At 19.8% G+C, this 15614-nt stretch overlaps 2 protein-coding genes across 2 annotated transcripts; one reads left to right on the top strand and one right to left on the bottom strand.

Annotated features, from left to right (window-relative positions):
• Positions 1-1276: 1276 nt before the first annotated feature.
• CBF5 (H/ACA ribonucleoprotein complex subunit 4, putative) lies at positions 1277-2701 on the top strand (the record flags this gene model as incomplete). Its single annotated transcript, XM_028678864.1, has 1 exon — positions 1277-2701. One exon carries the CDS (start codon positions 1277-1279, stop codon positions 2699-2701), a length of 1425 nt encoding a protein of 474 aa, XP_028535968.1.
• Positions 2702-4493: 1792 nt separating this feature from the next.
• Positions 4494-15575, bottom strand: EPAC (rap guanine nucleotide exchange factor, putative; the record flags this gene model as incomplete). Its single annotated transcript, XM_028678865.1, has 2 exons — positions 4494-13139; positions 14238-15575. 2 exons carry the CDS (start codon positions 15573-15575, stop codon positions 4494-4496), a joined length of 9984 nt encoding a protein of 3327 aa, XP_028535969.1.
• Positions 15576-15614: the final 39 nt, after the last annotated feature.

Raw genomic sequence — 15614 nt, forward strand, 5'->3', positions numbered from 1 at the left:
CATATTTGTATTTTTAGTCTTATAGAAAAAAATTATCTATAATGTGTTTATAAATTAATAAATCAAAAAGTATATTTTTCTCCATTATTTTATAATTTATATATATATATTTTTTAATTTATATTATTTTTTTATCATTCTTTTGATTTTTATTATTTTTATTTATTTACTTTTTTTTTTTGTTAATAAAAAAATTTTGATGATAAAACGATACATTGTTTTAAAAATGTTATAAATTAGAAACTCCACTGTATTTGTAATATGTATATATTTATTAAACTAGTTAAATAAATAAGAACATTACTACAAAATTATGTTTTTATCTAGCTTTTTAAATGAACTTTATTTAGATAAAATTCTATTTCATTATTATATTTTTGTTTAATGTATTTAGGCCTTTTTCTAACAGCGCAAAAAGATGTACATGAGATAGTAAAAAGTATCATATAACAAATTTAAATAAAACAAAAAAATAATTTTTTTCTAAAAAAGAAAAGTGATCCTGTTTTAATTACATAATGTTAAAATTTTATTAATGGTATGCATAAAAAGCATTAATTTGTTTGAAAATACTTTACATACTTATAGAATAAAAAAAAAGGATGTACATTAATTTTTTTTTAATAAAATTTAAAAAAAAAAATAAAATTAATTTAAAATAGATTTTTCCTGAATGTAAGTTATTTAAAAAAATTAAATTTCTTTTTTTTTTTTCAAATTTTCAATAAAATTATTCCATTTTTTTTTTGATATTTTCATATACTTTAACAACAAAAAAAAAAAAAAAATATATATATATTAATAAAACAGAAGAAATTACTAAGAAAATATATAAATAACATATTATAAGTAATAATAACAAAAGTATGAGAAAATAAATTTAAAAATAAATCCTTACGTTAAGAGATGTAAAAATATGAGAAATAATAACATAATTATGTAATTATTAAAAAGAGAAATATAAATTATAAAAACAGATGATTTTATTAATAAAAAAAAATAATATATTTCGAAGAAAAAAAAAATATATATATACATATACAATTTTTTAATGATAATTAAAATAAATGTGGTAGCTTATATATATATAAATTTTCAGTGGAAGTAAATTATATATATGTTTATTTGTAAATTATAAATGGCATTAAACATTTATGTAATAATAATATAGTTAAATATATATATATATAATAAATACATATGCACATATTTATATAGTTTATTTTTGTATATATGTATGTATAAATTTTGTAGAAGATATTAAATATAGAACAAAATGGAAGAAAAAAAATCTCATTATAAAATAGAACCAGAAAAAAAAGAAGCTGTTATAGACACTTCTAATTGGCCATTACTACTAAAAAATTATGATAAATTGAATATTCGTACTTCTCACTTCACCCCATTACCAATGGGGAATTCTCCATATTCAAGAAGTTTAGAAGAATATTTGAAATATGGTATTATCAATTTAGATAAACCAAGTAACCCTTCTTCTCACGAAGTTGTTTCATGGATAAGAAAAATTTTAAGATGCGAAAAAACAGGACATAGTGGTACCCTAGATCCTAAAGTTACAGGAGTTTTATTAGTATGCTTAAATAGAGCAACTAGATTAGTAAAATCTCAACAAGAATCAGGAAAAGAATATGTTTGTGTATGTAAATTTCATTCAAAACCCAAAAGTATAGAAGATGTAAAATTAGTATTGAATAATTTTCAAGGTGCTATATTTCAAAGGCCACCATTAATATGTGCAGTTAAAAGGCAATTAAGAGTTAGAACTATTTATGAAACAAAGTTACTAGATTATGATGATATAAATAATTTATGTGTATTTTGGGTAAAATGTCAAGCCGGAACTTATATAAGAACATTATGTGAGCATATAGGTTTGTTATTAGGAGTAGGAGCTCATATGCAAGAATTAAGAAGAGTAAAGTCAGGTAATATGACTGAATACGACAATATGTGCACATTACATGATATTTTAGATGCACAGTACATATATGATACAACAGGTGATGAAACTTATTTAAGAAAAATTATTGCCCCTTTAGAAAAATTATTAGTAAACTTTCCACGTATAGTTATAAAAGATAGTGCTGTAAATGCAATTTGCTATGGTGCTAAATTAACTATTCCTGGTGTTTTAAGATTTGATAGTAATATCGATATAAATTCAGAGATTGTTTTAATGACTACAAAAGGAGAAGCAGTAGCATTAGCCATTGCTCAAATGACGTCTACTGTTATTGCAACTGTCGATCATGGTATTGTTGCTTTAACTAAAAGGGTGATTATGGATAGAGATACATATGATGTAAAATGGGGATTTGGAAATAGATCTATGGAGAAAAAAAAATTAATACTAGCAGGACTTTTAGATAAATATGGAAAACCTAATGAAAAAACCCCATTAAGTTGGATTAAAAGTGAGGGATATGCTCCTAAATTAATTGGTGATACTTCAAATTATACTTTAAATACTGAAAATAATAATATAAGTGAGGACAAAAATAATAATGAAACTAATCAAAATGAGCAAATTAATCAAAGAAATCAAAGTAATTATATTTCTAATTTAAATGAAAATGATAAGCAAAATAACAATGAACCCTTAGAATCAAATAAAGAAAAAAGCAATGATGCCGAACAGACAGATTCAACTGTCTTAAAAAAAAAAAGGAGAAAAAAATAAATATAATTTAACTATACACCTTCTCATATAAAATATATATATAAATATTTTCCTATTTTTTAATTTATGTATTATCCTTTTAAATTTTTAAGTGAGAAAAAAACTTATAAAAATTTACAAGAAATTTTAAAATAAATAATTAAAAAAGAATAAAACTTATTTAGTATATAGTTCATTTTTTTTTTTTTCCAATTTCATTGCATTATTTTTTTACTTTTATATTAAGGAAATAACAAAAAATAAAATAAAATAAAATAATTTTTCAATCTTAAAATTTATAATTTTTTTTCAAAAAAAAAAAAAAATAAATAAATAAAAAATTTAAATATGAATACAAAAAAATTTTATAAAAAAAAAATAATTCATTTCTTCGTTTTATAATTTTAAAAATATATCATATTAACGAAAAAGTTAAACAAGCATTAATTATTGTCTTTATATTACTTTTATGCTATATTTTCACTGAAAAATGAAATTTTCATTTTACCATGAGTAGAAATATAATTTTTGAAAATTATAATATATATTTTAATTCACTTAAAATAGAATAAACAAAAACATCATAATTAAAATAAGTAGATAAAAATTAGATTCCCATTTTTTATTTTTTAAATTACATAGATTACTATATTCTTTATAGTTAATAATAAAATTATAGTGTATGGTATGTTTAAATTTTTAAATAAACAATGTATATTTATAAAATGAAAATAAAATTATGTGCAAAATAAAATAATTGAAGAATCTATGCTAAAAAAAAAAAAAATTATAACTGAGGAACTTTGATTCATCCAAAAAAAAAAGAAAAAAAATCTTTTATAAGTATCTTTTTATTCTATAATTGTATCGATATTCTTGAAAAATTAAAATTTAACAAAGGGTTAAAGAAATAAATAATGAATATATAATACACTTTTTAAAAATTAGAAATATATATATTATATTTTAATAAGAATTCATTTCTACAAAAAAATATAAGAAGAAATCAATGTAAATAAACTAAAAAAAAGAAAAAAATACAAATTTATTCTCTTATAAAAAAATCTTTTAAAATTATATTAAAATAAAAATGAATTTACAAAAAAATATTTAAAAAAAATTCAAAGATGTTCAAAAAAAAAAATTTATCCTATAGACAAATAAAAAAAAATTAACAGTAAAATATTGTGAAAATAAAAAAAAAAACTATTGATAAAAAAATTCCTTTAAAATATACAAAAATAAAAAAATAAAAATATATATTATTTTGAATTAATAGAATAATGAAATGCGATATATTACTTTAAATATAATTTATTAAATAAAATATACTACAAAAAAAAAAAAAAAAAAAAATTATATTTAAAACTTCTGTTCTTTTGTCACAATTTAAGGATTTTGAAACATTTTCATATAAGTGATTTATATTTTTTTTTCATAAATATTTATATATTCATTTTTAATCTGTGTGTAAATAAATAAAGTCTTTCATTTTGAATTTCTACACATTTACTAATACTTTTTTAATAATTTTTTAAAATATGCTACAATTTTTCTTTATATTTATTTTTGAGATATTTGAAGTCTTCCTTTTTTTTTCTCTTTATATATATTATCTTTTTTTTTATAAAAATTTTATTTATGTATACATTATACTAATTTATTTCCTTTTCCTTTATTTTGATTATATTCTTTTTTTTACCTATATTTTATTTTTTATTTTATTTTATTTTTTTTATCTTTTTCTTTTTCTTTTTCTTTTTCTTTTTCTTTATTCTTCTCTTTTTCTTTTTTTTTATCCTTATCTTTTTTTTTATTTTATTTCCTTTTTTCTGTATTTATCCTTTTCTTTATCCTTATCTTTTTTTTTATCTTTATCTTTTTTTTTATCTTTTTCTTTTTCTTTTTCTTTTTCTTTATTCTTCTCTTTTTCTTTTTTTTTATCCTTATCTTTTTTTTTATCTTTTTCTTTATTTTTCTCTTTTTCTTTATTCTTCTCTTTTTCTTTATTCTTCTCTTTTTCCTTTTCTTTATCCTTTTCTATTTCTTTTTCCATATCCTTCTCTTTTTTTTTAACTTCTTTTACTTGTTTATTATTTTCTTTTTCTTCAGTATTGCTTGTTTGATCAAATGAAAAGCTTATACTTCCTTTGATATTTTTTGGAGAACTATCTATAGTCTTTTCTATATTATCATTATCCTGTATAGTAACATTTCTATTTCTTGATTTATAAGAACTTAATGAGCTAATATATGTATTACTGTTGCCATCTGTCATGTCTGATGTTACATTTAAGTTTTTTATTTCCATTCTTTTATAATTTGCTTTGGCTCTATTTAGAAATTTTTCAAAATAAGGATTGAATAACCTTTCAAACTCTGAATCACCAACTGATAATAGTATAGTTTCAGTATCTAAAACAACATTAGCCGATCTTTTACTATTTTTTATTAGTGCTAATTCTCCAAAATAATCTGCCTTTTTTAGGGTAGATAAAATAAGTTTATCCCTGTTACTATCTGAATTTTTCTCTACAGTAGCTAAGCCTTTGCATATTATATAATATTTGTCATCATATGTATTTGCTTTTATTATAGTATGATTAGGTTGATAAAATTCTACTTTCATTGCATATGAAATATTTTCAAGTTCTTCTTGAGGAAGATATCTTAATATTGGTACATTTCTAAGTACCGGCAAAATATAAAAGCAGTTTTTTTTCCTTTCTTCTAACATAAACTTTAAATTTTCATTATAGGATGATCTATCTAATATCCACACAATAGCAATATCGGAATTTATTTTTACTTCATATCCTGATGGTGACCCACTAATAACTTCATCACACCCATATAATTCATTATTTTCAAGTTCTCTTACTACTGATTCTATACCAAAAATATTAAAAGTAATTATATTAGCCTTTCCTTTATATAAAAATATTATAGGAGCCTCTGTATCATTCTGCTTTATTAAAATATCATTACAATTCATAGTTGATCTATTCATCAGAGTTGTAAAAAATTTTCTTTGTTCTAGTGTTAAATATTTAAAATATATATTATTCTCTAGTAGTTTGACAATATGTGAACATTCATTTGAATATAATTTATGATGTCCTTTGTTAATTATAATTGGCTCTTCATATGTTATCTCAAAGTTCGTTTCCATTAAGTTTGTATTCATTCTAGAGAGATCTTCATTTCCTTGGAAAAAATTAACAAATTGATTCAAAATTGATTTTTTATCATTATATGCTTTATAAGATTCTTCGATAAATAGTTCACCATTTAATATACTAAGGATAATTCCAAGAGGAACCGTTTCCTCATTCATTATATTAATTTCATCCCATATGTCTTTTATGTTTGCACTATTCAAACCAACCTTTTCACAGACTATTTCAAAACTTGTGTAACTACATGAACAGTTCTCATCATTTAAGAGAGCTACATTTTTAAATGCTGAAGTACTGCTACCATAAACCTCCGTTAATCTTAAGTTTAATTCATATTTATCTACCTTTTCATCTTTATAAATATTTTTATAAAAATCTATTAATGTCAAAATATGTTTATCTGCACATAAATATTTGAATAATTTTTCTAAATTTTCTCCTGATTCAAATCGATCTTCTATATTTAAATTAACGATGTAATCCAAAAAGTCGTTGTATTTTATATATCCAATATTAAATTTATCTATACTTTCATAAAAATGAAAAATTGAATTATATTCTGAATTTATAAAATCAACTAATTTTTCTATCAATGCTCCTATATTTAATTCAGATGAATGGACAGAACTTACTTTTTTCTTTAAAATACTTAAAGATTTTTTAGGACGAATATCTGCATAGTTATCAGTATGTTCGCTTTCTTTTTCCCTTTTCTTATTAGAGTCTTTATATATTATATTTTTGTATTTTCCTTCTATATATTCAGAACTTTTGCTTTTGTTACTTTCTTCTTTATCATTTAACTTTTCTTTATCATTGTCATCTTCAATACTAATTTCTTTTTCATTGTAATATGACTGATTCACTATATTATGACTTGTTTGACTGTTGTTACTTCTATAATCGGATATATCTTTATTGTTTTCCCTATTATATATTATTTTGCTTACTCCTTTTTTTTTCATATAAGTTTCTTTAATTTTTTTTTCTTCTTTCAATTTTATTTTTTCCATTATTTTTATTTCCTTTAACTTAATTTCATTTATTTTTTTTTCTTTCTCTTCTTTTATTTTATTCATTTCTTTATCGTTATCTATACTGCTTATGCTACTTCCGCTTAAAATACTTTTAGAATTATTAAATTCATTTGTTTTACTCGTTTTTAAAATACCTGAACTTTTTTTTTTTTCTTTCTCATTTTTCAATTGCTCATTTATTTCTTTTTCGAAACTAAATGCATCACTACTATCATTTGAAATACTACTGAATGAACTACCTGAATCTGGTATTTTCATAGATAATGAAGCACTGTTTTTATCAAACTCACAACCATACATAGCTTTTAACCATGGAGGTAAAGAGTAATTTCTAGTATATCTTTGTTCAGCTTCTTGTAAAAAATCGTTAAATATAGTATTAAAATTATTAATAAAAGATATTTTATCTATTGCTAATAAAAAGCAATTTGTATGTGCTTCACATCTAGCTGTTCTTAACTGTTCATTTAAAATTGATAATTCCCCAAAATAATCATATTTATATAAATATGCAAATTTTTTTTTTTTCATTTCATTTAATTTTTTCTGATCTTCCTTATTTTTATTATCTAAATTATTATTTTTCATATTTTCTTCTTTGTCTTCTAACTTTACAGAAACAATACCTTTTCTGATAGCATAAAAGAAATCAGGTTCATCATTATATTTTATAATTACTTGTCCTTTTTTAAAAAATTTAAAAGTAAAGTTTTTAGATGCCTCATATAAAGTATCATCATCTAAATTTTGAATAATTTTTACTTTTTTTAAAAATTTGAATACGTTTAAAACATAATTTTTATCTTTTTCTTTCATTTGTACTTCCTTGTTTATTGTTTCTGATAAAGCATCTATTTTTATAACATCTTTTTTTTTGTTAAGGATATCACTAAAAGGAGATAGAAATTCTTTATAGAGTGAAGCTTCTAGTGTATATAATTCAGTATAAGTTGTTGTCACTGCAATAAAAAATGATTTAGTCTTATTTAAAATAAATTTATGACCAAAATATTCATTTTCTTTAAAAATAGATATTTCCTCATAATTATTTTTGTATTGATTAAATTCTTGTATTGATATTTCTCCTTTTTTAACAAAATAAAATTTTTCAAAATAATCTCCTTCTAGCATTATGTTCTTTCCTTTGGGATGTTTTTCATATTTTAAATTCCTTAAAAATTTTTCTTTATCTTCCATTTTATTCAATATTTTTTTAAATATTTTTACTTTCATTAAATTTTTTTCCATTTCTTCAGTAAAATATTTTTGTTCGGTGTTATAAATATTTAAGAGAATTTTATCCAAATCGCTGTAAAATGATTGTAAATGTTTTTTATTAATATAATCTAGATCTAATGAAACATTGTCAGCCGATAAGCTATTTGATGAAATCCTATTATTTACACTGTTAACTGAACACCCATTTTTACTTTCTAAAGAATTAATAAAACTTTGATTATTTGCATCTATTAAATTGTTCAAACTTTTTGATATGTTTCCATCTTTTGAATATATAGTATTAAAAGCATTTGATTTCATTTTTTTTTTTATGCTTGAGGTTCCTATACCAGAGCTATCATTAATGTTTCTGATGCTGTCTTTTTCATTTTTATTATCATTTCCATCTTTTACTGAATTCTTTGTTGATTTATTTTTTGATTCTTTCTCATTTTTGTTTTTATTTTTACTTAATTTTAATTTAATATTTGAATTTTTTTCATAATTATATGTGGAATTTGTAATTATTTTTTCAACATCAGATTTATAATTAGAACGAATATACTCTATGAATTCATTTACTACATCTTTGTTCAATATAGATAAAAAATATTCCCTAGAAATAATATAACAAATAGCAGTTTCTGATTCTACAATTACATCACATGTTCTTAAAGTATTAAATATTAAAGCTATTTCACCAAAAAAATTATTTCGTGATATCGTGTTAATAGGTTTATCTCTATTATTAAAATAAATATTTATTGTACCTTCCTTTAATATATAAAAATGAATACCATCATCATGTTGTCTTATTATTACTCTATTTTTTTCAAATTCATTTCTTTTGATATTCATAGATAAACTACACTTTTTTTCATAAGGAAGATTTTTTAAAATTGGTATATTATCAACAACTTTCATGAATTCTTGAGAATTTAGAATTTTTTGTCTTATTAATTTGTTAAATTCACTAGTATATGAAATATTGTCAATTTCTATTATAGCAATATTAGTATGTGCTATATAATTATATATATTATCTTTATTGATTATATTAACACTATTTATAAAAGTATTTGCTTCTTTTTTATGTCTTAAAATCCCATTTATTAGAATGATTATTTTATTATTGAGATAACTTTCTTCTGGTAATTTGTTGTTCTCTGTCTTTGCCTCTTCATTATTATTAAAAATTTGTTCGTATAATAATTTTAGATCATAAGATTTTTTGTAAAATTTTTTATTCAATTTTTTTATGAATTCTTTTTTTTCATTTTTATCTAAATAATTAAATGGGCTAACATTATTCAAAACTTGAGCAACTACCTCTATTTCATCAGCAGTTAAATTAGCTGTAAATTTTATTTCCTTTAAATTATTGAAATTTCGAGAGCATATTGTTCCTTTTAACCTATTTGTATTTCTTCCAGCATCCTCTGTGCCTATTTCATTATTTTCCATTATACTTTCTTTTATATTTCTTATAACCTCTTCTGTTTCATTACCAGATATGTTAATTTTTCCATTTAAAAAACTAGTAAATATTTTATAATCTAACATATCACCTTCTAAAAATGGCACAAAATTATCCCACAAACTCTGACAATGATCTATATGGATTCCTATATTATACATTAAACACATAAAAATCCTATTATTTATTTTATTTAGTTCTATATCTTCTTCCTTATAAGATGTTTTTTTTTCATAGAAAGAAATTTTATCCGAATGAATATATCTATATTTATCTTTCATAAAAAAAATGTCAGAGTCTAAATCGTCTTCACTCTGTATTCCCTCACTATTAGAACTATTTGTTTCATTATTATAATTAACAATTTCTTTATTTATTAATAATCCTTTCTTCAATGAACCATATATTTCTATAATTCTTCTTTTAATTTTAGAAAAGGGGCACTCGCATCCTTCAAAATAAAAATATAAATCCTTCAACTCAACAACAAAGTTAAAATCATATAAACTGAAATACTCCATACATAATGACAAGTCATAATTCACATAATTATAACCATCATCTAAGGTAATATCCCTTTTGTGATTTTCATTTTTAACTTTTGCATAAGGATTTATTATTTTATTTTTATTTTCTCCCTGTATATCACCATTTTCAGTATTATTCTTAATGCTCTTTCCACACTCTTTTAAGTTATTTACAGTTTGTAAAATTTTTTTTTTGTTAGTATAATATACATAAAAAATTATAGAATAATATAAGCCTACTACATCATCATTAGGAAAATTATATTTTTTTAGTCTTTCGTCTTCAGAAAAAAAATATATTAATTCATTCAAACTAACAAAATTTTTATTTTTTTTTGTTATAGCTTTAAAAAATTCATGTAAATTATCGAAATTTTCATTAATATTTATATACATTAAATTCTTTTTGTGCATCGAAATAAAATTGTATTTATGATATTCCTCTTTAATCTCTTTTTCCACTTTTAAGTAATTAAGTAAATGCTTTAAGTAAATATATCCTTTTTTTCTATATCCATTATCAATGCAATTAAAATGATATGTGCAAGATTCCTTAGATATTCCAAATATATCACAAAAATTAACAAAAGAGACATCAAATATTTTATCATATTTATTTATATCTTCATCATGAAGTAGGTTAATTAAGTTAATTACACCACATTCTAATAATCTATTTTTAAATTGATCATAATTTTCATTTGTTATAAAACTAATTTTATGATATAGTGTTTTTAATGAAGATGTACTATTATTATTACATATGTAATCAATAACAAGTTTATATTCCTTTTCATTTAAATTCTTAAAATCAGAATTTTTTTTTTTTTCTTTAGTATACTTATTAGATCCATCATAACTACTTAAAACGTACTGTAGCATATCACTTGAATTAATCTGTACATTAAATATTTTTTTTTTGTATGTTTTAATTACATCAATTTTACTAAAAGTAATTAAATTCATAAAAAAGTTGTAAATATTTTTATCATGCTTATAAAGGATTTCTCTAAATAATTCAAGTTTTACATTAGAATATTTCTTATTATCAAAAAAATCTAATACAGAAGATTCATTTTCTGATTCGATAAAGTCATTAATACCAAAATTTTCTTTTTTATCTGAGTAATCTTCTTTATTACCTTTTATTTCAAATGAATTATTACTGATAATATTTGAATTACTATTTATGTTTACATGATTCTCATTACTTTTTTTTTCTTCATTATCATGTTTAACTCTATCTATCTTTTTAATTTCATCCATAGCATCTGAATTATCTTTATTTTTAATATTTTTATTTTTTTTAATTTCATCTTTAGCATCTAATTTGCTTTCATTTTTAATATTTTCCTTTTTTTTAATTTTATCTATAACATCTGAACTATCTTTATTTTTAATATTTTTATTTTTTTTAATCTCACTTTTAGCATCTGATTTGTTTTCATTTTTAATATTTTCCTTTTTTTTTTTAATTTCATCCATAACATCTGAACTATCTTTATTTGTGATATTTTCTTTTTTTTTAATTTCCTCTATAGCATTTAATTCACTTTTCTTTTTTATATTTTCTTTTTTTTCAATTTTATTTATAGCATCTAATTTGTTTTTACTTCTAATATCATCCTTTTTCTTAACTTCACATGTAAAATCTAAATCATTTTTAATTTTTTCCTTTTTAGTTTCATATGTATCATCTAAAAATTCTTTATATTTAATATTATTATTATCTACAATATTTTTACTTTTTTTAATTTCTTCTTTCTTCTTCATTAATTTTATTTCATTCTCTTTTTGTTCTTTATATTCCTTATTTTGTATATTATATTTTGTGTTACTCTGACTTCCTTTTTTTTGGAAATTTGAGATATTATTGTAATTTTCTAGAGAAGTTATATTACTATAATTTTCGTTTGCTTTATATATTAATGAAGACTTACTCGAGTTTGAATCTATTAGTTTTTTTTCATATTTACTTTTCTCATTCTTCACCTTTTTTTTTTTCACTAGATTTCTAATATTTTTTTTTAAAACTTCCAGTGAAGAAGCATGTCTTCTAGGACACTTTGCAGAATAATAAAACTTTTCTGAATTTTCATGTACATTATCAATATTTTTTGAACTTGATTTATTGCTTTCATTTGCGTTTGGAATGGCATATTCCCTATTACATACTTCTATTTTTCTAGTATTATTCTTTTCAGAAACTTTTTCGTATGCTTCATTGTTACTTGTTGATATATCACTTGAATTTAGATACTTTTTTTTTTCATTTTTTTTTTTCATTTTTCTTTCATTATAATTATCTTTTATGATTTTATCTTTAGAATTATATATAAGACTTTCATTATCACCATCTAAGATATAATTATGAGATTGAGCATCTCTTTTATTTACATAATAACTTTTGCTTTCTTCATTTGTTTTTATTTTAGATAGCTTGTTACTGTATTCTCTTAAACCTTTTCTTGATTCAATTATTTTTTGAAGCAATTTCATAGATTTATTATTTATTCCATTAGGAAGTATACTAAAATTATCATGTGAATTATCAATATTTTCATTATATGATGCATATGTTTTTAAGATATTATTAATGTCCTTTTTAATTATATTTTTTTTTAATATTTTCTTATTTTGCATATAAAAGTCATACATACGTTTATATTTCATATACTGATAAATAATTCTATTATTAATATAATTATAATAACTATTTTTGTTATGTGAACTATCGTCGTCTATTGATAGAATATTTTCTCTATTTTTCAGATATTCATTTAATAATCTTCTATAGTTCATATATTTTCCATCTAATTCATAATTCATAACTCTAAATTTACTTATTTTGTTATTTTTTTCTTCTATGTTTCTTTTTAAAACTTCGCCCAACTCTTTTTTTCTTTTATATATTAACTCTTTTATTTTAAAGTAATAAACTTCATTTTTCATGTAATCTTCTAATTCTTCCAGCAAGCTGTCCTTTTTATATTGTTTCAAATTATTTTCCTTTTTTCTTTCCTAATTAAAAGAAAGAAAAAAAAAAATGAATTTAAATATATATTATAGAAAAAGTTATTTTAATTTATAATTCATTAAAATCAAATTTATTTTATTCTCTAAAATATTATATGAATGAATATTTTTTTAAACAAAGAACACATAATATTTCAAAAAAAAAATTATAGAAATATGAAAATTATCTTATCAAAAAAAAAAAAAAAATACACAATATTTTTAATTTTTTAAATAAATACATTATTCTTAACATTCCTAAGTTGTTTATTTTAAAAAATTATTAGGTCGATAAAAATTAAAAATAAAACAAATATATCTAATAATTTACAACACAAAAACAAAACAGAATAAAAAAAAAAAAAAAAAAAATCAAAAAAGTTCATCATTTTAAAAATTTCCAAGAAAAAAAAACATATATTTAACTTTATTATATTCTTAATTAAAAATACAAATTTTTATTTTAATTCAACAATTAAATAAAATACATATAAATATTGTCTAATTCAATTCTTCATATTTACATTAGCTAGAAAATTATATATGCACATTAATAAAAAAAAAATAAAAATACGTTAATCATCAAAGTAGCTTGTAGTAAAATAAATGTATTTTAAATGCATCATAAAAATTAAAAATATCCTTAAGTCAAGATTATCAATATAAAATTAAATGTGAGATTAATTACTAATATCATTTACTTATATAAAAATTAATAAGAAAAAATATAAATAAATAATTTAAATTTTAGAAGTAATATATTTTATTATGTTTGTATATATGTAACTAATATTAGATTAAAATACAAAATTTAAAACATTAATTAAATTCAAAGTATTTGATGTATATTAAGCATAAAAAGTATTACATGGAATAATGTATTGTGTAATTTATGTGAATATAATCAAGAAAGAAGAAAATATATATAATATTATATTAAAATTTTAAATATTCAGATATGTATAGTATTTATATAATGAATTATTTAAAAAGAACAAGTCTAATATAAATGTATATATAAAAACAATAAAACGAAAAATTATATAGATAAATAAAATATAATTTTTACTAATTTTTTTTTTTTTTTTATGTATTTAAACATACTTTTAGATCACTAATTTCCTCTTCTAACTCTTTAATTCTTCTCCAAGCATATTTTAGTCTTTTCTGATTATAATCAATTTTTGTTCCTGCCATTTTAAACATACTAAAAAACTCTGAATTATATATATTATATAATTCATTATTATAATTCCATATATTTTTTATTTGGTCACTTTTAGTGTCATTATTTTCAGTTTTAGTATCATACAAATTCATGTAAAATGTATTTTCATTTTTATTAGGATAAATATTTGTATTATAAATTTCAGTAAAATTATTATAACATATATTTTCATCATTTTTTAGTTTAAATAATTCTGTTAAATCTTTTTTTAGATTATCTCTCAAATCTTGAACATATTCCCTATATATTTGCTTTTCTTTTTTTTCATTTGATAACTCTTTTCTTAAATTGATATTTTTTTTTTCTAATGAGCATAAACCAAGATATAGCATATTCTTATTGTTATTTTTATATAATTTAAAGTTGTTTTTAATTAATTCATCAGAACTTAAATTTTTTGAATCATAAAAATTATTAAATTTTTCTACTAAAAAAGGATCATTTAAAATAAAAGTTTCTATTTCTAAAACTTTTTCTTTTAAAAATGAGTTTTGCATTACTAATTCCTCTTTTTCCATTTTTATATTTTCCACATTTTTTTGTAATATTGTTGATTCATCATATTTGATACTACTGTTAAGAACATTTAATATATCTTCCAATATATTTGCACATTTACAAATTCTTTCAAATTTTTGTTCAAAAGAAAATAAATTCCTATTTCTCAAGTAATTTAAATTATCATCTTCTATATTGCTATAATTTTCGTAAAGTTCAAGGATGTTACATTTTTTATCTGAGTTATCATTTTTCTTTGATATTCTATTATTTTGGAAATTGTCATTTAAAGTGTAATTGTGCCAATCTAATAAAGAGTTTTTTAAATGAGTATTATCTCTTGTTAAGGAAATATGTTCCCTTAACATTTTTTGAAACTTATATTTAATAAATTCATTTTCATTATTCAATTCATTTATTTTATCCATATACATTTTATGTATTCCCTTTTTATTCTGAGCAATTTTAAATATATCTTTTTGACTACTTTCTTTAATTAATGTTTCATTTTTTTTTCTCAAAAAATAGTTTTCCTGTTTTATAAAATTATTAATATTGATTAGTCTTAATATATATTTCTTTAAAGACATATAGATCAATGACATATCATTTTCACTGTTTTCTTCTTTTCCTTCTATATGATAAATATTTTTTTCCAAACATTCCTTCAAATAATCATGAATATTTTCTATTGCTCTTGATTCTAAATCATCCATATCTTTTAAGAAACATTGTCTAAATTTAAAAAAAAAAAT

Source organism: Plasmodium relictum (assembly GCF_900005765.1).
Source record: "Plasmodium relictum strain SGS1 genome assembly, chromosome: 13".
NCBI classification, from domain to species: domain Eukaryota; phylum Apicomplexa; class Aconoidasida; order Haemosporida; family Plasmodiidae; genus Plasmodium; species Plasmodium relictum.